Here is a 23,537-nt window from a genome sequence, read left to right on the forward strand (position 1 = left end):
GGCAAATTATATTTTTTTGTTGTTGAGATTCCCATGGCTGAAAGTGGCTTATCCCGAGTGTTGTGCCCCGATTCGTCATGGATGAAGATAGTGTTGCATACCTGTCAACCCACATTCTTGTACGGGGAAATTGAGTTTTCAGGTCCATCCGGCGAAAAGCCGTTTAAAATACGGGCAAACATGTTTTTGTGTTTCTCCCTTATGGAAGGGACTTTTGTAGGATGAGCGTTGAGATTTATAAGGGGCACAGGGTGACCCAATAAGGTCTGAATTGGTCTGTCATAAGGTAGGGCACTAACAAGGGGTTGACAGGCATGGTGTGTTCATTGCTGTATCTCGCGACACATTAATTTAATTACACGCATGTATTTAACCGGCGCGTTGTGTAACGTGAGCCCTACGGCCCCCGGAGGACGCAAGATCCATCACATTCAAACATTTTAATTCCCCCCCCCCCTCCTCCAAACTGAATGAGGACATATTCTTGGTTCTTTCGGTAAAGTCACGTAGAAGGTAAATAATAAGATAAAACAATAAAATTCTCACGTTTCGATTGCAACACAAGCAATCGCATCAGGTGTGAAAAAAACACAAGGAGTTACAGCTGTGGTTGTTTCACACCTAATGATGATTGCTTGTGTTGTAATCGAAACGTCGTGAGAATTTTATTGTTTTATTTTTATTATTTCCCTTCTACGTGACTTTACCAAAAGAACCAAGAATATTAATCCCTGCAGTCACGAAAGCTTTAAATAGAAATTTGAATGACAGTTTATCATGTGGCTAACGGGGGCGAATCATGACAAGCCATCTGGTAGTGACGGGGCAGCATCTGAATTATTGCAAAATAATAAAAAAAGTCAAAGGAATCTCGCCTCATCTCGTGTTTACAGCATTGAGCAAGTGGCGTGAAAGTTCCGAATTCCTACGGCAGGAGCGAGCCCTGATTCATAGGACAACCACGGTTGATGAAGGGTTGTGGAATCTAACTCGCAACCTTCCGAATGTGAGTCCCTTGGTTGACCGCTGAAGCCGTCTGGCCAATTTTACACACCGCGGTATATAAATGTACTTCCTCCAGTGACTCGTAATTTGCTTGGCCATGGACGTGGCTGTGTGGCCCAGGTCAGAGGCATCCTTCACTTAAATCCAACCGAGAGCCTATTTGTGGCACGGCTCGTGTAAGCCGTCTCAAAGCCATTGCGCTTAACTTGAGCCAGCTCCGAGCAACGGTCCCAGCCATGCTCAGGATTTACGTGGACCGCCGAGCCCACTCATGCGTCTTTTGACAGCAATTCTGAGCAACTTAAGCCTGAACTGAGCTGTAACTCAAGACCACGGGCCTGAGTCTCTTTATTTAAAGGGAAGCGTGGAGGTCACAAAAGCATGCGCCAAACCAAGGACATTTGATGGTGCAGCATATACCCCAGGCGCTGACGTGAACCTCAGCCAGCTTAGTTCCTCTCCACTCAGCAGTGGATGGAGAATGACCACCAACACCCTCGTGATTATGACACTGAAGGCCACACCGAAGTATCGGCGACATGTCTCCCACCGGGCAAGGCGATACCGAGCGCGACCTCGGGCCGCGACTATTCTGGGCCCGGGAGAGATTTACGATGAGGGCTTGACCCATTGCGGAGGCCCACACCAGTGGGGACAGCACAGCCTCTCCGCAGAGGCATGACACAGCAGAGTAGGGTGGTTAATGTTTTTTTCAAATACCGATAACCGAATGAAAAAACGGTTACTAAGTGATGCGAAGGGACAATGCCGTGGTGTAATGGTTGGTACACAACTTTTGGAGGGCCCCCGTCTCCTTGTAGGACTTGCAAGGGACTGTTTTTCACCAGCCATTATCAATCCACTACTGGATGAAGGCCTACTTAAGCCGTTGTCTCGCAATATAACGATCCATGCAACTGCTGCACCAGAGCGGACTTCATTGCTACATCTGTGGCCAATGTCCTCATGCACGTCTCCTCTTTTTGCTGCCACTCCCATCCTATCTCAACCACCAGCCATCATCCTGAGCGGCAACTTGTCCCACCCACTTGCTCTTAATGTTTCCAGCTTGCTTTGGTTCTCTAATCCACGTTCCTATGTCCCAATGTAATTCCACGCACGTGCATCTACATATTTATTCTACCTGAAATAGTATTTTGTAGTTTTAATCCTGGCGGTGTTAAAGCACCTTGAAGTAATCCCATGTTAAAGTCAATACACTTTACTCCTGAAGCCATCATGGGGCAAAACGTGGCGTGGGCCCCCGCGGTACGGGTAACAGGGGCCCATGCGGTTTTAGCAGCTGTGCCACTACTGCATTCCTTGCCAAGGAAGGCGATTGAATGTCGCTGGTGTCTGGCAGCAATGGTGAGGTTTGTCCTCATTAGTGCAGTGGCAAGGATTGTGCAACAAGTGTTGACCGATCCCACACCTCGGACATGCAGCACACAAGCACCAGCTACCTACACTAATACACAAACCCATTCACAAGGCACAAAAATAACGATCCCCAGTATAGCCTTATCAAGCTGTTGGGGCAAGTGCAAGTAGCATTTCGTACATATCCATAAACACTAGCAAACCGACAACCAAGATGTACACTCCCAACAATCGCTATCCACACCTCAAAAGCCACTTGCGCACACATTGCACGCAATATCCACTCGTACACAATAGCTACAATGCAACACCCATCCCAGAACCCTCTCTCCAAGAAACCTACTCGCACAACCCAACTACAACCCAAAAACCCTCAATGAAAGTTTCCGCCACAGTTTATCTCCCACTTTAACATTTATACCCACCCTTCAACAGCACTACACCCTCCATTCACACTTCAACAATGGAACATCAGCGCATCAGATACACACCAACACTGCATTATCGTTCACACAACACCAAAAGGCACACCATGCAATCACCTTCACACACTGCACTCCCAATTACTTATCTCAACCTCAAGATCGAACCACAATATCCTTCTCGCTCGCACCCGCTGGAACCTGTGCAAGAGGACGTATAGCGCCCTCTAGCGGAGGCTGCACGCACAGAAATTCGCGTGACGATCGCTTGTGAGACTCATTGTTTATTGTTACAGAGGCAATTAACTGGAGTTGTACAAGACATTCACGCATAACAAGCTAACACAAATTTGCTTGTACAAAAACCAAGACTAGTATAAAACATTGAACCTAAAAACAAAAGATAGCTAACAAACCTACGCCTTATTCCCTGTCTGTTTATGTACACAACATGGACGTTACGGTATTTCAAATCTCTCTTCATCTTCTCAGAGATGGCTTCAGGACGCGTCGTGTTGCTCGCTTCTTTAACTTGTGTCCATCTGGAAAATGAAACACGGAGGCCGACGTTAATTCAGACACTGCCACTGCCCACCAAAGGCCAAGTTAAGCAGTGCAACACTCGTGCCACGTTCCAATCGAGGGTCGCTGCCCGACTGCAGAAGGGATGACGAAACTGAACGAGGGAATATGCCGAGAATGTCTATTGGGGAGATGGAGAAATTAAAACCAGCTCGGGAAAGCATTCATCCAGCAGTGGACTAACCACGGCTGCTGTTACGTTTCAGAGCCACACGATAACGCAACAAGATGATTCCAGTGGAGTGAGGCAGAGGCGCTCGAACACGCTCTCACCTTGGCATTGTAGGCATCGAGTTGGGCGTCCAGCTCTTCAGCCGACAGGTTGGGCCGGCTATCGCGGGCGCCCCGACCTCGGCCCCGCCCGCGGCCCTGTGCACCACCTCGGGCCCCGCGACCCCTCATGCCGCCGACCATGCCGCCCCGGCCTCGGGCAAACCCGCGGCCCACGTTAAAAGTGCCGCCGCCCTGCAGCCTGCGTGCAGAGAGACGCGGGCGCAAACAATTTAAGCCAGATGTCGTCATCTCACACGCCGCATCTCCTACGCTCAAGACATTGAGTTGTGAGCTCTGAGCCGGTAACAGAGTTCACGTATGTATTACAAAACAACCCTCTGAAATGCTACAAGTTAAGTTTGCCCCCAAGGACTCCATTTAACCCACACCGTTTCAGTCAGACTTTAGTAATATTTTGCATAGTCTGCAGTGGTTTTTGACATATACAGTCCAATCACAATTTGGGTACCTTGTAGGTCATTTTTCCAATTTGGAAAATTTGCAAGGTGCTTGCCAAGGAATTTAATGGCCTTATGATTACACGAGATTATCATAAAATTATTCAAGTTTGCCACCGTGTGGATGTGGGTGGCATAAAAATCCAGGTTGGTGCGGTGGGTGGTGCTCACCCAAGGGCCTGCCGTGGCCGAGGGGCATCAATCTGCGACGTCACGAGTTGGATGTTCATCTGTCGGCCTGACAGGACGGGGGACACGGAGCGTTAACCAGCGTACTCGTATGAACTCTAAAATACGTTTTGACAAGTCGTCGCATGCAATCGCGTCAGCTCAGAGACGTCGCACCACAAGGTGACGGCATCGGAAAGAGGCAAGTCGCAGACACAGCGTACTGGTTAAGGTTTATCCTTTTTGCTTAGATTTAGCGCAAATAGCTTTGTGCTATATTGGCAAAATTTTGGACAACCCATTTGGCCAGTTTGGTAATACCCTTTTAGGAACATGACTTGAACATTTTGTTAACGAGTATCTTTAGCCAGGCGGCGGTGGCGCATGCTGTTAAAACTCCCTTTCCGGGTGCATCGTGGTGCTATACCCTGGCCTGCCAGAAGGCGGTACACTATTGCTGGGATTTCCTTGTACTCAATTGGCCGATTACATATTTATAGACTGCAGAGCTCGGGGGGGGGGGGGGGGGAATTTTGCACTGGTTCACCACCTGGCCGCTGCTGCTTCCCAATTTTCGGTGCTTCACAACAGCGAATAATGTGCAGCACGTTACTCATTGAAATTATTGCTATTAACGAGAACTACTGTGGCACCCAACCCGTCTGTGGCCCAAGGGTCTACGCCGGTACTCACCGTCGAGCGGCACGCCGTTGTACTGCTTCATGGCCTTGATGGCGTCGGCGCGGCGCTCAAAGTGGACGTCGGCCGTACCCAGTGAGCGGCCCGAGCGGTCGTAGTGCACCGCGGCCTTGCGCAGCGGCCCAAACTCCGCAAACAGCTCCTACGGGGCCACAGAGCAGCACCCGACACTCAGCCAAGACACCCGCGAGGTGGCCGGGCAGCCCGAGCTCGCACAGCACTTCTCAATCTCCGATCCTCAAGACTCGTCACACTCCATCTGTCCAAGTTGACCAATCACGCTCAAGGGGGCTATGTTGATTATCCAAAATGGCAATTGCGTATTTTGCAGGAAAATTTCCAATTTTAGACGACACCAGTCTCTGTAGAGGCAGTGAAGTTCGATTCACTGCCTCTACAGAGACGTAGCAATAAAATCAGATTCCGTCTATATCTTTTAGACAGAATGTTGCATCGCGAGACCCTGGTGGCCAGCGACAATCTTGAGGATGCGTCGTGCACAGAAGGGCTTGGGAATGGGGCGGTCCAGTACAGGCGGCGGTGGTACCTGGATGTCGGCGTCCGATACTCCAAAGTCGAGGTTGGAGACGAGCAGTTTGCCTCCGCGCTCCTGCACCACCGAGCCGTCAAACATGTCGTGCTGCCAGCGCTCCGCTACTCGCTGCGGCTGTTGCTGCACAAAACCAAACGCGAGCACACACAAGCACGGTCACGACGGCGCCTGCTTGCCACCATGCCATCGCCCCCTCCTGCGCTGTTCCCACCCGCTCGTGTTGGCTTCCTGCGCCAACAGCTCATGCGTGCGCCACGCTGCCACGGCGCCAGGTGCCAACCTCCAAGCAGCGGGCGTTGCTGTCAAGTCGACATCTAGTCACTCAAAGTTGATTTTAGAGCTCAATATGTTGAGCTACATAGAGTTCCCCTTAAAGTTTATGGAAGATGACATTAAGTCTGTGGCTTCAAGGTCTCAAGGGGTCCATTGTGATTTGACTATATATTGCTAACCGCAAAAGGCACACTAAGTCCCGTGGCAATAGAAAAATTGGCCAATTACAATCTCAAGGCAGCGTTTTGCTTAACGTAGGAGTGAACCAGAGAATTGCTGTGCTGCCATCTTGCAGCCCAGTAGGTCTTGAGTTTCACAAATCTTTGTGCGATCCACCAACCCTCGCCTCCAAAGCGCCGGATCACAGGCGTGCAGAGCCACCAGGGGTCTGGTGGATGCGGTGTCCAGCACGTGGATATACAGCGTGGCAGGGCCGGCTGTCGTCAATGAAGACCTCGGGGTTCAGCTGCTCTCCCATCACGATTCAGGCGCACGGCTCAACAATGATGAACAAGGCGCTTTGCTAAAAAACATCACAACATTTACTCTACCAGAAGGATCCGATTTCATCGGTATGACGCACGCTTTTTTTCCTGAGCAGTTTGGTAAACTACAGACATTAACAGCTTGTACTGTGGTAGTAAGTCACGCTGCCACTGTGATATACCACCACCACTGATTACTACTGTGCTGGATCAGTCACCGTGCGAGCGTTGCCGTCAAATGGGAGGCAGAATCCTGCTGCCGCCCATCACCACCGAGGTGCAGAGGGGGGGACAGGCGCAGGCGACATCACGAACGCACCATGACCATGTGTGGTGTTGACAAGCGATTTAAGGTCGTAGGGGTTAGGGTGAGACTTAAAAGAATGACGGAAAAAAATAATGCCCATAGACTATATGAGAATTGAATAACCCAATTCCTTGAATGCACATTCCGTTTTCATTAGTGTATGGGAATTCCATCTTCCATAAGAATATATGGGCATTTCTGACAATAGTTCGAGGCCGGACACGAAGAATAGAGGGGACACGGTTAAGGGATTGTTGTTGGTGAGGCTGTTTAGTAGAGCGATGGGGCTGATAGCGCACTCTCTTAAGTTACTGCAGCAGCAATCTTTATCGGCACAGTCGTCTTCGCTACCACCCCCCGTTCGCGTGAGGCCATCGCAAAAACTCCCAACACGAGATGCCAAACACAAGAGCCGCCGTGCGCCGAACAGCCACACAACCGGCGCGACCGGGCGACGCGAACACTTGCTCCAGTCAATGTCACAAGAAACGCGGCCGCGCGAACACCATATCGGTCCAAACCGCGCGCGCGACGAACGCCACTCGGGAATTTTCATCAAGTTGCAATAAATCCCGTGTCGAGAAGTCGAGACGCACGCCGATCAGGACACATCATCTACCCGGGAGCGGGCGGTTGCTGGGGGCCCCGCACACACCCGCCGCCTCCACCAGAGCTGCTCTCCATCTCCTCGGCCCCGGCTCTCGGTCTCCTACGGCGACGACCCCCGAGACTCTTCGTGTTCTTCACGGCTCAGTCCTCGCAATCATCATCAGCATCCTCTCGGAGTTCGTTTCGCGTTGCACACCCCTCGCGCGGTCCCAGCTCTCACCCAATGAAGAGACTCGCAGTTCCACGAAGTCCTCGCGCGTGGTTGTCAATACATTTCGGCCGGGGAGAAGAGAACCATCTTATATCAAAGTCACACGCAGCCCGATCTCCCCAACCAGTAACTCGCAGGGGGGGGGCGTGTTCGCATCTTCAGTGAAAGCGGCGCTGCTCCTCGACCCGTGATACTAAAATTCGCGTTTCTCAATATTTTCATCATCTCCTACGGCAGACGTAGTAGCTACAATCTCTTTCCGCGCAGCTCCACTCCTCCGCATGCTCAATGGTCGCCTGGCTCCGCGGCCCGAGAAAAAGCCACAGGCCCGTCACTTATCGCTTTCGTCTTCAGCAACATCGCTCTATTTCACCACCATGAGCATCGAGATCATCAGCAGGAGGCGGCTCCTGTCCGACTCTAGGCCCAGGCTTGGGGGGGTGGGGGGCTGGTGGTAGGCTCGGAAGGGACAATCGCGGCCTTCAAATGGAAGCGTCCTCGCGCTCCGGGCCAAATCGACACGTGAATGCGCGTGAAGACGGGAACGGGGTGGGGGGGTGAGGGCGGCGAGGTGCCGACCCGCTCCCTTGGCCCAGGGGTGGATTAAACGCAGCGAATTCCCGGCGAGAGCGACGCGGCAGACAAACACAAGAGACACGCGAGACCCGCGACGACACAAAATGGCCCCCCGCGCGTGGCGAGGCAGCTCCGGCTCCCCGCGCCCTTCTCCTACCCGCGTGAACGCCGCTGGGCCCTGCGCGGCGCGGCCTCGCTTGAACACGGCCGTTTGCACGGGGCTTCGAAGGCCGAGCGAGGCGACCCCGAGCCCCACGCCGCCGCCTCCTCCTCGGCCGCCGCGGCCTCCACGCGGGCCGCCTCCTCGGAGCCCACGCAGGCCGACGCCTGCTCCTCGCCCGCCGCGGCCGCCTCGTCCGCCGCGCCCGCCGATCCCCTTCTGTCGGTTCTGCTTGATAATGTCGTCCAGGGACATGTCGAGTTTGTCAGCCATGGCGGCGCTGTATTACGTGACGAGGAGACGGAAGAGGTTTGTTGTTTGTAGACGGGAGGCGCGGAGAGCACGATGCGAAATGGCGGCGCGAGGAGAGAAGGCGGGAGGGAGTGTCTGACGTCACTGGCGGATGTGACGTACTGGCATAGCGGAAGGAGGCGGGGCCCCATGTCACGGGCGGATGTAAACGTTGGCGAAGTGCCGTGACGTCAATCGTGTTTTTACGCGTCCGGTGACGTCATGTACATCTTATTAACAAATGACACGGTGATAACGGACCATCCATTCAGTACGTACGCAAAAATCTGTCGAAACGTGACTCCTCGCGCCCTCCCTGTATGCACGGATAATGTTTACACCCTCCCCCCCGAATCCTATAGAATGGCCGATATTTAATCCACACAGAAACGATCAAGGATGAATATTAACGTGTTTAAGTAAACAGACCACCGCCGGACTATCTAACTAATTTGAAGGCTAATGTAGACAAATTGTTACAGAGGCTTCACCCCCCCACCCCCGCTTCCTATGCGTACGTACATTGTCAATAAACCCCCCCCCCCCCATACGCAAGCGTACGCATTTGGGTTAACATCCCCCTCCCCCCTCCATGCGTACGAACTAAATGGATTGGCCCCTAACGGGAGGAAACTGAACACGTTTGTCCAGAGCAGTGCGGCGTGAGGAGGAAATAGGACGTGACGTCACGATAGCGCGCGATTTCATTGGCTGGCGAGCTTCATCCGGGGTCACACGCCTCTCGGCAGCCAATCACGTGGCGATCCTATCCCGCGGGGAGAGGGACGGGGGTAGCCGTGGAATTTTTTCTTCTACCAATCACGCGCCGGCTCCGCGTGTCACGTGGTGCGGTTTTTTTAAAGGCACGCGGCGCGTGGTGGTGACCCAACGGGTCACGAGACCCGGCAGTAGCGAGCGAGTCCATTTGTTGTGGTTGTTGTTGTTTATTATTCTCGTGTATTCTTTTGTGTATCGGTCGCTTGCACCGATGGCGAGCGTGGACTTCTGGCTGCTGCAGGCTCGGTGAGTGGCTCTCGTAATCACAAACTTGCTGACAATAGCCGGGCAGTGTGTGGCTAACTTCTGCGTTTGCTACAACTAAAGAAGCAGGTTCGCCTTTCTTCCCCGTGTTGTGTGGCCCCTTCCTTGGGGCACACGGCTGACGAAGATCATCGTTTGTTCAACACGAGCAAAACCTCCTGAAACCGCGGTGTCGGCATTCAGTATATCATCGGCAGACTCGGGCTTGCTTGACTCAGTGCTGGTGAACGGGCTATTTTGTGTAGTGTATTTTACAGTTTTCTTCGAACGATGGCCCATGTCCTCCTACACAGCGGGTCCTTCTCCATGCCATCTCGCGGCTCGCCAGTGTTCACAGAAAAAAAGCCTGACTTGTTGCAAGATGAGACAATGAATTCCGAAGCCTGCCACAGAGTTTCCCTGCACGAGCCCAAATCACTCCTAGAAGGCCGCGTGGCACATGGCATGTTGTAAAATGTGTTGTTTTGTTGTAATGCGGAGGGATTTCAGAATCGGAAGTTTATTTCTCGAGTGAAGCCTATTGAGGCGTGTTGTCCGCATATTCATATACCACCGGGACTGCCCTCAAGCACCGCGCCGTTGATAACGAATATATAAAAAAAAATTGCCCCGCCGACGTAATTATTTACTTACAGGGTAATTACAGCTGTAATTTTACCTCGCGTTTGGCACCCCCCGCCTCAGCGTTAAGACAAATGAGCGCTGAGGGACTGCGAGGAACAAGAGTAGTGCCTTGGGGAGGCGCGCTGTCGTTTTGGCGATTCGTTTGCGATTCGAATATTCTAGATTTGAAGCTTTCGTGACTGCAAGGATCCATACTCTTTGGTTCTATTCGGTAAAGTCAGGTAGGTAAAAAAAATAAAACAACAAAAATCACGACGTTCCGGCCGCAACACAAGTGGCCTTCATCAGGTGAAGGGGACCGTACGCTGTCCTCGTGACAGCACGGTCCCCTTCACCTGATGAAGGCCACTTGTGTTGTGGCCGCAACGTCGTGATTTTTGTTGTTTTATTTTGTACCTACGTGACTTTACCGAATAGAACCAAAGAGTATGCGATTCGAATGTTCACACGGGGTGGTGGGGGGGGCGATGGCGTTGGTAGTTGCGCTGGTGGCTCCGAACCCGGCAGGATGGGGGAGGTATCCCTGTCAACCCATACGGTTTATTTACCGTAATTTACCCCGTATTCTTGTACAGGGAAATTGAGTTTTTAGGTCCATACGGCGTACAGCCGTTTCAATACGGGAACAATTTTTTTTTTACTATACTCTGAATTTTCTGTTTTATTTTTGTACATTTACTAAACGTGTATCCACGTGGCAAGCGGCAGCATCAGCATGCAAGATCACAGACAGTAAGCATAAGTAGCATCATTGACACCAATTATCAAAATGAATACATACAATTGTTATTGTTTAGTAACATAGCTTTTTTTTATGTGTTTCTCCCCTTGTGATGGGACTTAGGAGGATGAACGTTGAGATTTCTAGAAGGGCATCGGGTGAACAATAAGGTCTGATGATATAGGTTTTTTTGTTTGTTTAGATCGCGTAAATATATAAATGTGTCGTTAAACAGAACATGCCAAATTCGTTACTAACACAGCACACCGGTGTGTTGAAGAGCAAATCCACAACATTCACACTCCGAGTACGCCGTTTCGCCAGTAATTACAACTAGCAACCATCTACGCGTTAAATAATGTCTGAATTGGTCTGTAATAAGATAGGCAGTGATACGGGGTTGACAGGCGTGGGTATGCCCCGATGTTAAAGACCCATCACTGCTTCATGCCCTCCGACACAAAAACCATCAGTGGCCAGAGGGCTTGCGTGGAACTTTTTTCTGGAGCAGTGACGTGGACGTGGACACAAAGTCTGAAAAGTGCCCAAAGAGTTGCATGGTGAGGTGCACGGTGGGATTTACAAATACCCTCATCCACCAGTGGATTGCTCATGGCTAAATTAATGATGTTCAACGATAGAAAGGTAAAAGTTGCAGCCCTGCAATTCCTTGCTCACACCACGGAGGGAGCTCCTCTAGAGCAGCGGTGGGGAACCTTTTTTCTGCCAAGGGCCATTTGGATATTTATAACATCATTCGCGGGCCATGGAAAATTATCAACGTAAAATTAGTCTGTTATATTTGGTCAAACATTTCATTAACTCGCCCCTAATGTGATGGCTGGAACTGCTTCTTTCGGTAAAGTCACGTGGGTATAAAATAAAATAAATCACGACGTTTCGGGCACAACACAAGCGTCCGTCATCAGGTGGGACGCTTGTGTTGCGCCCGAAAACGTCGTGATTTATTTTATTTTCTACCTACGTGACTTTACCGAAAGAACCAAAGAGTGTGGATTCCTGCAGTCACGAAAGCTTCAAATCAAGATGGAACTGCTTCTCTTTGGTGAGGCGTGTGATGATGTTAGCTGGTATTGATGATGTTGCTACTCGCAACTGCTTTTCCAGGTTTGCTCCTAGATTTATTGAATTTCGAGTCCCGCCTGCGGTTGCCTTGGCAGGGCCACACCAAATAATTTCGCAGGCCTTGTACGGCCCGCGGGCCGGACGTTCCCCACCCCTGCTCTAGAGGAAGCTCTCGAGGTGGACGTGTTGAAAGTGTGGGGGGGGGGGGTACCCACACGTGACCGCACCTGACCGCCGTTCGGCCAACTGCGGTGCGCCCATTTATTGCACTAATTGATACCTGTCAACCCCTTATCAGTGCCTGCCTGATTACAGACCAATTCAGACCTTATTGGTCACCCTGTGCCCTTATAAATCTCAACGTTCATCCAACAGAGTCCCATCACAAGGGAGAAACACAAACAGACACCTTTTTTGGCCGTATTGAAACGGCTGTACGCCGTATGGACCTGAAAACGAAATTTTCTTGTACAAGAATACGGGGTAAACCGTATGGGTTGACAAGTATGCTAATTGATCCCGGAGTCGGCCATTATTAACCCTTGTGTTGTGGTTGTAACGTTGCCACCCCTGTCCCCGTGCAGGGCGCTGGGCGGCCCTGAGGTGGACGACTTCTGTCGTCGCCTCGCCGCCGCGCTGGTGGCACGGGGGGATGCCGGCACCGATGCCACCGTGCTGCTCCAGCGCCTGCACCTCGTGGTGTCGGCCAGCAGGAAGAGACGGAGGTACGGTGACGCTCGCGCCTTGCGGTCAGAAGGGGCCCCTGGGTTCGATTCCTGCCTCGGGCGCCTTACTGAGCGGAGTTTGTATATTCTCCCCCTGTTCTGTGTGTGTGTGTGATCATGTGCATATGTATTTGTAGAGAGCGGTTAGCGCGCTGCACCCGAGTTCGATTTCTGCTCACGGCCAAAACCAGTTACAATTTTCCAAATCGGTCCTGGGCCTCCCCTAGGTCGACTCAGCATCAAATCAGTACTTGGTATGATGTGTAAACATCACCACTGGGGAGACATGGGCAGCCAGGCGTTGTGCCGGCCACCCACCCCCTCGTGTGCCGTGCCGGCCTTCATCGGCGCTCGCTAACAGCACTTGCCCCAACCGTCTGTTAAGGCGACACGGGGGGGGGATCTCTGTATTTTTGTGCGTATATTTGTGCGACTGTGTGTGTGTGTGACCATGTGTGTGTGACTGCGTGTGGTTTACCCATCGTGCAGGCTGCCTAGGGAGGTTCTGGACAAGCTGCTGGCCATGCTACTGTTCCCCACCGCCCCAGAGAGCGTGCACACGCTGTGCGCCGGCGTGCTGCGGGACTTGGGGCCCCGGCTCGCCCCCGCGCTGCCCCACGCCTCCGAGTCGGGGCCCGGGGACAACACCGCCACTCCCCCCACCCCCACTGCGAGCTCTGCCGGTGCCACCGCCACGGAGCCTCCGCTGCTCTCCTTGACACTGCTGTGCGATGACGTGGCGGCCCTGGACGCCTCGACCCTTACTCGCCTGGCGCCCGTGCTGCTCGCTCAGGTGAACGGCTCACCCTGGTGGCGGGCTCTCTGCTCGGTCAATTAGGGCGTTTGCCCGCTCGTTGGCGGTGTCACCCGATTAACGGGCGGGTCGGCGCCACCTCTGCCGCAGGGCAACGTGAACGGAGAGGTGCAGCAGCTGCTGGGACGAGTTTTGCGGCTACTGGAGGGGAGGGGGGGCATCCCCGAGGGGGGCTCGGGGGCCCCCCGTTTGCTGGCTGTGCTGGCTCGCATTGTGCACCTCTACCCTGCCCTGCTCACCTCTGGTGAGACGACCTTGCTCTGACCTTCCCCGTGACCTCATAATGACGCGCGGGGTCGCTTGCGCAGCAGCTCTTGTTTGCGCTGGCGTGGTTCTCGAGTTGAAGGCCGAATGACATCTGGGGAAGGCGGGTGTGGTGCCATTTGTCTGATCATGGTGTCTGACCTCCCGGGCTCCCCTGGCCCGCTGTGCGTGTGGTGCCTGCGGTGTGCGCCACAGAGCAGTGCGATGCTGTGAGCCGCCGTCTCGCCCAGTGGCTCCGCTACACGGGGACTTCCCAAGGAGCCCCCTCCTCCCACTCCTCCTCCTCGGCCGGATTCTTCTCAGCGGCGCGGGGGAAGCAGGTACCGCCATCCCTTTCCGGCCGCGGGAACGGCCGTGAAGACCGTCACTTGCCCGTGAAGTCTTTGAGCCCCGACAGCAATGTGTTTAACAGCTTGCTGATGAGACTGGGAAAGTCCAAACCCGTGCCAAGTTTTCTTACAATTTGATGATCCTCATTTGCAAGAGTGACGTGGGTCACCAAAATTAGAAAATAAAGCATATGAAAAGAAAGAATAACAATGAAGCAAAAATAAATCGGATCGAAAACAAAATGGGGTAGTAAAGGTGCTCACGCCTGCTGTTCCATTCTAACTAGAGCTATTGAATGAGGTGGGAGTATCAACACCTTACCCCACCACACGAGGCCTGCCAATCGACTAACTGTGGTGGTACCCAATTATACTGCTGGTGGGTGGACAGAGGCGGTTGATTTAAGAAGCTTGCCTCATTGTTCCAACTGCTGCGCCTGGAGATCAAACCGGCGACCTGGTTTCAAGTCCGATGTGCTGACCGTCCCTTGCACCCCGCCTACCACCACCCTCTTCTCCCCACTGTGCCCCTGCACCCCTAGCTGGCTCCTGTGCAGGAGGTGGACGGCAGCCCAGTGGGAGACTTCTTCACGGTGCTGTGCATTGGTCAGCACTACACTCACGAGCAGTGGCTGCACCTTCACTCCTTCTCCATGCTGCGCCTCTGGCTGCAGGCCTGCCTCACCCTCGCCCCCGCTGGTAAGCTCGCCCCCCACCCCCCCCCGCTTTACCCCGCCACTCGCCCCGCTAGCCTCCCTCCCCCCCCCCCCGTCGTAACCTCGGCAATTGCCTCTTTGTCGTCGAAGCACTAAATAAGCAATGAAGTAATAGAGCGGCGGGGACACGAGGTAGCTCCGATGGAAACGAGAGAGCAGACGCCACCGGTTGGGATGCATGACGTTACACGCGCACACGCACAATCTCGTGGAACAAGAGCAGAAGGGATCGGCGGAGATCCCGGCGCCATCATCCCTCGCAGAAGAAGAAAGGCAGCTATAGGGGACGATGAATGCGCGTGACCATTCACCGCCCCGTGGCTCAGCGGCGGAGCAAGCCGCTCGCAATCGGGAGGTCGCAAGTACAAATCCTGGTTGGGGGGGGAGGATGGTTGACCCACCTTGACACCCTCGCATGTTTAACCCCTGGCCGCTATCTCTGACCCCCATCTGTGACGTGCCACGCGTGTGGACCCCGCCACCTCTGCGTAGAGGGGCGCGTGTCGTTGCCGGGCGGCTCGGTGTCGTCGCTGGTGTCGGGGGCGTCGGCGGCGTCGGCGCAGGGCGGCGCCCGTGACCGCCTCGCGCGCGCCGCCTTCGAGTACAGCCTCCGCGTGCTGGGCCAGGCCGAGAGGAGTGAGGCCCGCTCACCGCCACTCTCGCTCACCACGACCGCCCACCGCCACGCTCGCCACGCTAACAACGTTCGCTCACCACGTTCGCTCGCCACACATCTCACCTCCTTGTGTATCCGCCCCATCCCCCCACCCCTCGTTTGTTCCTCCACAGAAGCCACGAAGAGGATTGACGCTCAACTCCAGGGAGCGGTGAGACGTGGTGCACACTCACTCGCATTGAAACAAACTCGCTCGCACCCATGCTCAAGCACGCTCGCAATCTAACCGTCGATGTGTGTGTGTGTGGGCCTGTGCGTGCCCGTTCCAGTGCGTGGAGGAGGCACTGTCTCTGCTACAGTTGCTGTGCCGCCTGGACCCTGACCTCGTGACCCCAGCGTTCTCGGCCGTGTCGCGTCTCTCGGAGAGTCTCCTCTCCTCCCGATCGCACCCACGCGCCCTCCTCCCCGCCGCACACTTTTTGCTGCACCACGGTGAGGGGAACCGCACCGCCGCGCACAGTCCCGCGCCATCTGTCCTGCCGCCTTGCATTGACCACTCCGTGACCTCGCCACGTACCCCACCCCCCACCGTGGCGTAGGCGAGACGCTGGCGGTGGATGCCAGCGCCGCGTGCCGGGCGGCGCTGACGCGACTGCCCTCCGAGCTGGGTCGCGACCCCGTGACTTCTCACCTGCTGGTCACATTCTGCCGCCGCAACGCGTCGCGGCTGAGCGATGTCCTGCCAAGAACGTTTCCCAGCTTGCTCAAGGTGCCGCCTCCCCCTAACACCACTACTTCCATGACCTGTACCACCACCAGTACGCATCACCGCGACCACCACCAGCACGAATACCACCAGCACTGCCGCTACTGCTGTGGTGTAAATCACGATATCTTTCCGCTGCATTTGAGGGGCCTGCACTGCTGGGTTGACATCGTTTGCAGGTCTTTCGTGGCCATGGGCCATTCTGACGGCTCAGCGGGGCCAATGGCGTGACCCCGCGTGATCCCGCATGACCCCGCGTGACCCCGTGTCGCACAGCTGGTGGCGTGGCACACCGTGCCGCTGCTTCCCGACTTGGTGGAGCTCATGCCGGCCATAATGGGCCGGTTCACTGCCCTGGAGCTCTTCCACAGCCTCCTGGACCTGCCCGTCCTCACAGCCGCCCTGGCCCTGCGGTAACGCTTGCCTCCCCTCACCTCCCCTCGCCTGCCCACTCCTCTCCTCCCCACTTGTCTCTTCCCCTCTCCTATCTTACCCACTCCTTTCCTCCCCTCCTCTCTCCTCCCCTCTCCAAACCAACTCCACTCCTTCCCCTCCCCTGCATTCTCCTCCCCTCCCTTCTATCCTCCCCTTACCCCCCACTCCCCTCCCTTCTCCTTCCTTCCTGCCCTCCTCTCCTCTCTCTTATATACCCCTATTTTAATAATAAGAATAACAAAAACATTTCATAAATAGACGTTCATTCAAATTGGAGATGATCGAAATTAGGGATTTCGATCGGATCATTGGGGTTTATTAGTAATACATCGGCATTTTGCGACCCCCACTGCCACTGTGTAGCATATTATTACGTGCCAGGGACTCTGAGATGATAGGACCATAGTCTTGAGTCCATAAGTGGCAATAAGTAACGGCGAAGCAGTTGTAAGTGACTCACAGAATTGTGCGCAGTTGCGTATACAGTCCACGACTTCCCTGAAGGCAAACACCTTCAGCGAGCGCGATGCCGATCACACCACGCGGTTCGAATTCGACCCTCGATCGATGGCTGCGCCATCGCTGCACACGCGTCGAATTTAAAGCAAGGGACAAGTCCTACACTTACTAACAACTTCTTACTTACTAACAACTCCTCTATCATTTTTCATTGCTGGAGGGGTTGCCTCCCCCCTACCTGAACATCCTGGCTCCGCCATTGGCGTGATGCAGTTTTCACACCGAGGTGCCGGAACCCACGGAAAGGTGGGAGGAAGGCAGCCAGAACCGACGCTTCCAGCAATTTCCCGAGCTCTGTTTATCCTATATGCACTCCACTCCCGTGTCTCCAGCTCATTCATCTCATACTTGCGTCTCTGTACAGGTACGAGGGGGGTGCCACGACCCCGAGCAGACCGGCGGGTGAGCTGCCCCACGAGGCAACCCTTGACCCCCTCACTCAGGGCATGCTGCGCTTCCTACTGAGGGAGGAGTCCGGCTTGGGAGATACCATTGACAAGTAAGGTGGGGTGGGGGGGGATGGGAGGGAGATAGCATTGACCACTAAGGCGTGGTAGGGATGGGGGTGGGGGGGAGATACCATTGACAAGTAGGGTGGGGTGATGGGGATGATACCATTGACAAGTAAGGCACAGTGGGGTGGGGGGCATGGGGGGGAGATACCATTGACAAGTAAGGCACGGGCGAGGTGGGGGGGGGGATGTGGGGGAGATACCATTGACAAGGCTTGGGGGGGAGATGCAATTGACAGAGCACAGAGGGCTACAGTGATGCCATGGTGGTTGTGGTTGTTGTGGCTGCAGGCTGGCGATGCTGCACGGGGAGCTGGATTCACTGCGTGGGCACCGGCGCGTGCTGCTGTGCGCTCGCGCTGCCCCCGTCCTGCTCCACGCCTTCTTCTGCGCGCTGGCTCACGTGAGGGCCCCCCCCCCCCCCCAATCTCCCCCGCGAGCTAACGTTACAGTCGCGTGCCACTCGCGCTCCCCTCTGTGGCCTTTTACGTCTCTCGCCGTCGCTTTCGGTATTTGTTTTTGTCCGCGTAGCGGGCGGAGGAGGAGGAGCTGGTGGCGGAGCTGTTCCCCGTGCTGCTGGAGAGGAGCACTCAGCTCTACGGCATCGCCGCCTTCCAAGCAGACGTGCTGCGGTACGGGGGGGCCGCGGGGGGTAGCGGGTGGAGGATTGGGGGTCGAGGGGGGGTCGGGGATGGCGGGGTTTCGGAATGAATTTAATTCATAATTAATCGTCATTGAGAGCTGACGTGACACGCTGTGTGTGTGTGTGGGCATGTAACGCGCTATGCACTGGTGGAGCCAGTGGAGGGGGTGGGGTGGGACGTGCCCCCCCAATGATCCGATCGAAATCCCTAATTTCTATCGGATCATTGGGGTTTATTAGTAATAAATCGGCATTTTGCGACCCCCACTGCCACTGTGTAGCATATTATTATGTGCCAGCGACTCTGAGATGATAGGACCATAGTCTTGAGTCCATAATTGTCAATAAGTAATGGCAAAGCAGTTATAAGTGACTCACAGAATTGTGCGCATTTGGGTATACAGGACACGACTTCCCTGACGGCATCAACACCTTCAGCGAGCGCGATGCCAATCACTCGTGCGTGTGTGGGGAGCGGGAGTGTAGTGGTTAACACGCTGCTCTACGAACCCTGCGACCCGAGTTGGATTCCCACTCACGGCCAACACCAGTGACGGTTATCTGAACCGGTCATGGGCCTCCCCTAGGTCGACTCAACCTCAAATGAGGACCTGGTGCGGTGCGTAAACATCGCCACTGGGGATACAAAGGTGGCCGGGCGTGGTGTTGGCCACCCACACCCTCGTGTGTTGTGCCGGCCTTCATAGGTGCTCGCTAACAGCACTTGCCCCAGCAGTCTGTTAAGGCTATACGGGGGATCTTTGTGTGTATGTGTGATGTGTTTGTGTGTATGTGTGATGTGTTTGTGTGTGTGTGTGTACGTGCAGTTTGCTGGGGGCGGAGGTGGAGCGTGTTTGCTCGCTGCAGCCGTCGCTGCTGCTGGCGCACTCCGGTGACGTCGCCCACGCCGTCTCTGCTCTCTCCAGTCGCCCCGACCACGAGTCGCTCCTCGTCAGCCTGGTACCAGCATCGCCACCACCGCCACTATCACCACCAGCAGCATCACCAGCACTGTCACCACCAGCAACACCACAGTTGCTGTGGCTACTGGATTTTACTTAGTCGCCATGCCTTTCGCCCTGCTTGCACTGAATGCCAGAACCCATGAGACCAGGGCCAGGGCCTGGTGCTTTGGGCCTTGTTTAACTGCTCACAGTTACATGTGAGGAAAATCTTATGTATTGTCCATCTAAGGTTAGAGATCATCTACGTGGTGAGCACGTGATCAGCACGTGATCGGTTTTGGGAACACCGGGACACCCGATGCCGAGGTTATGGTGAGAGTCCCCAAGTCGATACGGCGTCCCTGAGGCGGCCTCGACACCCAGGACCTCTCCGGAGTAACCCAAGCTGGTTTACCATGTGGTCTTCTTGGTTACTGTGCGGCTACCTTGGTTAACGTGCGGTTCCCGTGGTCACCGCGCGATTGTCGCACGGCTGCCGTGGCGTGCGCAGGTGTGGGCGGTGGGCGAGCACGCGCCGGGCGACGCGCCGCACGCTACGCTCTCCGCGTACTTCGCGGCGCTGGAGACGCTGCTGTACGAGGCGCTGGCGTCTCAGCCCTCCCGCCACCCCCCCCGCGTGGTGGCAGCCGTGTGCTCCGCCCTGGCAAAGCTGGCGGCGCGGAGCCAGGACCTCATCCCACGGTGACGAAACGGCACCATCGCGCGCGCCCCATCGCCATCGTAATCATCGTCGCCATCATCATCATCATCCCTCAGCGGAGAATACAATCGGAAGCGTGAATGCGATTAAAGATTGTGGAGTTAAGCGAAGATAACGGATTTAGCGTCTTACCTAGGTGTGCGCAGCCATATTGTTCTGGCTTCCTGGGTTTCATTCTCGCTTCCTGGATCTCGTCCTCAAGATGCTGGATGCAGGTTCAAGCGAAACATCGCGCCTCTCTGATCGCTAAATTTGGCTGAGAATTGTTCTTCATCTCGCCCACAGTGAGCTGCGACGACGATGATTCGCGCGATAAAAACATGACCGTTGAGTTTAATTGGCTGTGTCGGGTGGTGGAGGGTCTCGTGATGCACAGTTAGCCACATCATTACGTGGGCCCAACCCATAAGCTTGTGACTCCACAACGGGTTTCAATTGCAGAGCGAGAAAACTTGAAATCCATGCCAGACGGGCGAGAGTAACGATGGAAAGGTGATCGGAGAGGAGGAGAGGGGGGGGCAGTCAACAGGATGCGAGGTGGTACAAATGAGATTAGAAGATTTTGGAGAATTAATCATTCGTGCTTTATGCAAATAAGACAGGAAAGCAACATCTGGGCCTCCCACTCTTCAAACTACACTAACCAGCGTGGGGAAGTACGGTCAAACAGACCTGCGTGACCACCTTACCCAGTGTGGGCGAGACCGTCATGCATCTAGCAGTCGATTGGCAGAGGGCTGCTGTTATTAGTTTCGTTGGTGCGCACATTTGGAGTGATGTTGTGTGGCCGTGCGGCTGCCCCGTCCGTGGAACCTTTCCAACCGCCGTCTTGCGTCGCCTCTGCAGACCTCCGCGTCACCACGAGGGGGCACCATCGCGTCACCTGTGTTGCTCCGTTGTGGCTGCCCCCTCCCAGCAGTCTGGATCAACCATGTTCCCCCCCCCCCCAGTCATCCTGTCCTGTCGGCTCCCTGCCCCCTGTTCAATCCCGGCTCAAAGCCCCTTTTCCCTGCCTGTAACAGATGGCCTAAAATGAAACCCAAGAATACGAGGTGAATGAATGCTCTAGGCAATATATGTTGATATCACTATTCATGTTCGAGGGCATGGCATTCTTGTGTGGAGCATAAATATTAATGAGCGTGTGGGCATTGGCTTGCGCACTGCTCACAATAGCTGGCAAGCGAATGAATATGCAACATTATTTGGCAATGTTGCTGCAAGCACCAATAACAACCCCAACATGCTCGTCAGCAACACTGCCTTGGCAATGGCCCTTAATAACACGTGAAATGAACAGCACGGAATAATTGTATCTGTGTTAAAATTATTTTTAACGTAATTTTACATGCCATGAAGAAGGCGCATTGCCCAAAATGTTGCATAGAATGTTTTTTTTTTCTTTTTAATGCCACCACAGTGGTATTGACAAATGCTTAAGGGCGAAGTTTGAGATGTGGGACCATTCCCCTCCGCCACCCCCCACCCCCACCTCGTGAATGGCTGCGTGCTCATTGAGAGTGCAGCATCAATTATTTATGTCAGCCACTGCTGTTAATCCGCTTGGCTACGTGGCTCTATCGTCATCGATTACGTGCCCGTCGCTGGCCTGTTTCATTCGGGTTGAATGAAACAGGGCAGCGGGTGATTTGGAAACCATGCTGATTGGGAAATTGTGCTAATTGGAGGTACGGGAGAAAGAAAACAAACTAGACACAAAAAGCAGCTTTTAAATTAAAAATGTGAATCTCTATTTTTTTAAATGCGTAGCTCCAGCGGCATCCTAAATATCGGAAGGAAGAGCGTTCCAGACGGCCACAGAAGCGCGATGCGGTGACGACGATTGCGTCATGTCAAGCGGCACTGAGCGTGTGTTGCATGTGCCCCCCCCCCCCCCCCCACACTCCGCAGGCTGCAGCTCGGCCTGGGCAAGGTGTGCACGCAGTACGGGGCAAGCGGCGGGCGCGGCGCCGGCGGTAGCGCCAGCGCGCGGGAGCTGGCGTCGCGCGCGCGGGAGCTCTCCGGCCTCGTGGCGCAGCCCACGACGGCTCAGTGCGTGCTGGGCGGCACCGCCGCGATGCCGGCGTCGCTCCTCGACCACCGGCGCGACCCACACACCGTGTCGCCGCTGGCGCTCGCCGCGCTGTGCTGCGACGAGCGTTACGCCTGATGTATCCGCCGGCACCTGCATCTATGGGGGCGTGCCTGGGCACACACTTGGATGTGACCTGGAGCACATGTGGACACCCCTGCGCGCACGCGTAAATAACATGGGTGCGCCTGAATGCACCTGTGGACAGACTTCGCTAAGCGCGCACCCATGGATGTGGGGATTCGCCAGTGCACACCTGTGCACACCTGTGGATGCACGGGAGACACTGGAGAGAGGGATGCCATCTGTCCGGGTTTTATCTGCGCGGTGAAGCCTGGGAACTGGCGTCATTGTTCAGGCGGCACAAATTAATTTGTATCGGGATCTGGTGCAGGTTATGCTGCGCTGATCTTCGTTACCGCCACACTGCAGTTGTGATGATGGGCCTGGTCTGACTTGAGCAATGGCCAGGTTTGGTCTTTGGTGGGAATGGTGGCCACCTGCGGATGCCTGGCCACACCTGTGCAAACAAGGCGGTGTGGTTTACGTAGTCGATCAAAAAAAACAGCCAAGGACAAATCGCATCCGTGCTGCTGCTGTTACTCCCCCACATCCTCCGGACCTTGCCGTGCTGCCCTTGGGGGGGGGGGGGGGCATTGGGGAGTCGTGGTGCACTGATGGATGATGACGCTCGAGTGGGCGACGTGGTGATGTAATGCGAGTCGGGCCTTGCCGAACAAAACACAATGAGCGGAGAGGAAGTGACCCTTGGGACCCCTTGGCCTGTGCCACGGCTCCTGCAAATAGTGTGCGGGGGGAGGCAGTGGCAGGGTTGGTGGATCACACGGAGATCTGTGGATGCACGTTAGACCCGCATGCAGTACAGCAAGGCGGCAGTTCACCGTGTGCGTACCAGACTTTCGAGCATCGCCCCTTCGTGTGTCGAGTCTTCTCCGGGTACTCACGATTTTTTTCCTCTGGAGGTACAAAACTACCCTGTAACTATACGTATGCCCAAAGTAAGACGCACACAGAGCCAATGACCAAATCGTCCAAATTGTCGCCAGCCCTTGCCGAGCCAAGCAGGCTTGGGCCTGAATAGCGCTTGGCATGGGCGACTACCGTGCTGATGAAGCAGGTGCTGTAGGCTGCGGACGTAGCTACGTTGTAAGCAGAGGGCAGTGCAAGAAAATCCATTGCTTTACTGCACCTGGCCCGGTATGGAGAAGTCGCCTGTCTGTACCTCGCCGTACAGCTTTGTGTAATTACAGGATGTTTCATTTTCTTTGTCAGTGTCCGTGTGTTGCATGGGGTGATAACGTGCCGATTCAGAACCTGTAGGCGTCTTGGCTGTCTTCCACTCACGTGAAAACCGGTACAAAATTGCCCGTCTTTATTCACCAATGCAGTTGAGGCTATGGAGGCCTACAGCTCAGAACCCCCTGCCCCCCTCCCGTCTTGCCTGAACGATTCAGCCCGTAAAGAAGCGCACCCAAACCCAGTAAGGGACCTTGGCA

The 23,537-nt window shown here is 54.7% G+C and overlaps 2 protein-coding genes across 3 annotated transcripts; one reads left to right on the forward strand and one right to left on the reverse strand.

Annotated features, from left to right (window-relative positions):
* Nucleotides 1–3,075: 3,075 nt before the first annotated feature.
* On the reverse strand, nt 3,076–8,781 carry ALYREF (Aly/REF export factor). Of its 2 annotated transcripts, none has more exons than XM_032967229.2 (6): nt 8,159–8,781; nt 5,535–5,660; nt 4,982–5,126; nt 4,292–4,358; nt 3,663–3,861; nt 3,076–3,349 (listed from the first exon to the last, which is right to left on the reverse strand). In XM_032967229.2, exons 1-6 carry the CDS (start codon nt 8,432–8,434, stop codon nt 3,335–3,337), a joined length of 828 nt encoding a protein of 275 aa, XP_032823120.1. In that variant the 5' UTR covers nt 8,435–8,781; the 3' UTR covers nt 3,076–3,334. The 2 variants fall into 2 exon arrangements, with proteins under 2 accessions (XP_032823120.1, XP_032823119.1); XM_032967228.2 differs by having other exon boundaries at nt 4,982–5,129; nt 8,159–8,754.
* Nucleotides 8,782–9,199: 418 nt separating this feature from the next.
* AP5Z1 (adaptor related protein complex 5 subunit zeta 1) lies at nt 9,200–23,305 on the forward strand. The gene is made up of 17 exons (XM_032967209.2): nt 9,200–9,475; nt 12,509–12,649; nt 13,139–13,442; nt 13,554–13,707; nt 13,923–14,047; nt 14,599–14,755; nt 15,265–15,408; nt 15,562–15,599; nt 15,718–15,880; nt 15,988–16,157; nt 16,431–16,567; nt 17,473–17,607; nt 17,912–18,023; nt 18,152–18,252; nt 19,091–19,223; nt 19,719–19,909; nt 21,840–23,305. The coding sequence occupies exons 1-17, from the start codon at nt 9,441–9,443 to the stop codon at nt 22,096–22,098; spliced, it is 2,499 nt and encodes an 832-aa protein (XP_032823100.2). The 5' UTR covers nt 9,200–9,440; the 3' UTR covers nt 22,099–23,305.
* The last annotated feature ends 232 nt before the right edge of the window (nt 23,306–23,537 follow it).

The sequence above is a fragment of the Petromyzon marinus genome, chromosome 37 (assembly GCF_048934315.1).
Source record: "Petromyzon marinus isolate PM22_M1 ecotype Great Lakes invasive population chromosome 37, UKy_Petmar_22M1.pri1.0, whole genome shotgun sequence".
NCBI lineage: Eukaryota > Metazoa > Chordata > Hyperoartia > Petromyzontiformes > Petromyzontidae > Petromyzon > Petromyzon marinus.